We start from the raw sequence: 374 nt of genomic DNA on the forward strand, positions 1-374 counted from the left end.
GCCGTCCGTGGAGAAGATCATGCCCGTCGTGGGCTCGTAGGTGCCCGCGAGGTAGTACAGGCCCTCGCTGTCCTGGTACTTCTTGGTCTTCAGCATCTGCTCGTACTGCTCCACGCCCACCACCAGGCACTTGTGCGACACCGTCTGCACGTCATTCTCGTCCACGTGCGAGGACTGGTAGAGGGCGCGCTGCAGGGCAGGGTGGGAGGTGTCAGGGACGGGCTGCCCGGACCCCGGCAAGACCCCCAAGATGGACGGGTGGACGAAGACGGGGAGGCGGGAGAGCAGGGGGACAGAGCGGGAGACAGGCGGGAAGAGGCCGAGGGCGGTGGCCCTACCTCCATGAAGTCCTTCCGCTGGCTGGAGGCCCGCAG

General features: G+C 67.1%; 1 protein-coding gene across 1 annotated transcript in view; it reads right to left on the reverse strand.

The window, feature by feature from the left end:
• Nucleotides 1–374, reverse strand: part of Tnrc18 (trinucleotide repeat containing 18) — an 80,781-nt gene that overhangs the window by 1,936 nt on the left and 78,471 nt on the right. The window contains 2 exon segments of the mRNA XM_033765114.1: nucleotides 3–189; nucleotides 339–374. The exon segment at nucleotides 339–374 is cut by the window's right edge and continues 1 nt beyond it. Of these exon segments, the coding sequence (XP_033621005.1) occupies nucleotides 3–189; nucleotides 339–374 (223 nt within the window).

Source organism: Fukomys damarensis, unplaced genomic scaffold, assembly GCF_012274545.1.
Source record: "Fukomys damarensis isolate Sample0158 unplaced genomic scaffold, DMR_v1.0_HiC HiC_scaffold_17, whole genome shotgun sequence".
Classification (NCBI taxonomy): domain Eukaryota; kingdom Metazoa; phylum Chordata; class Mammalia; order Rodentia; family Bathyergidae; genus Fukomys; species Fukomys damarensis.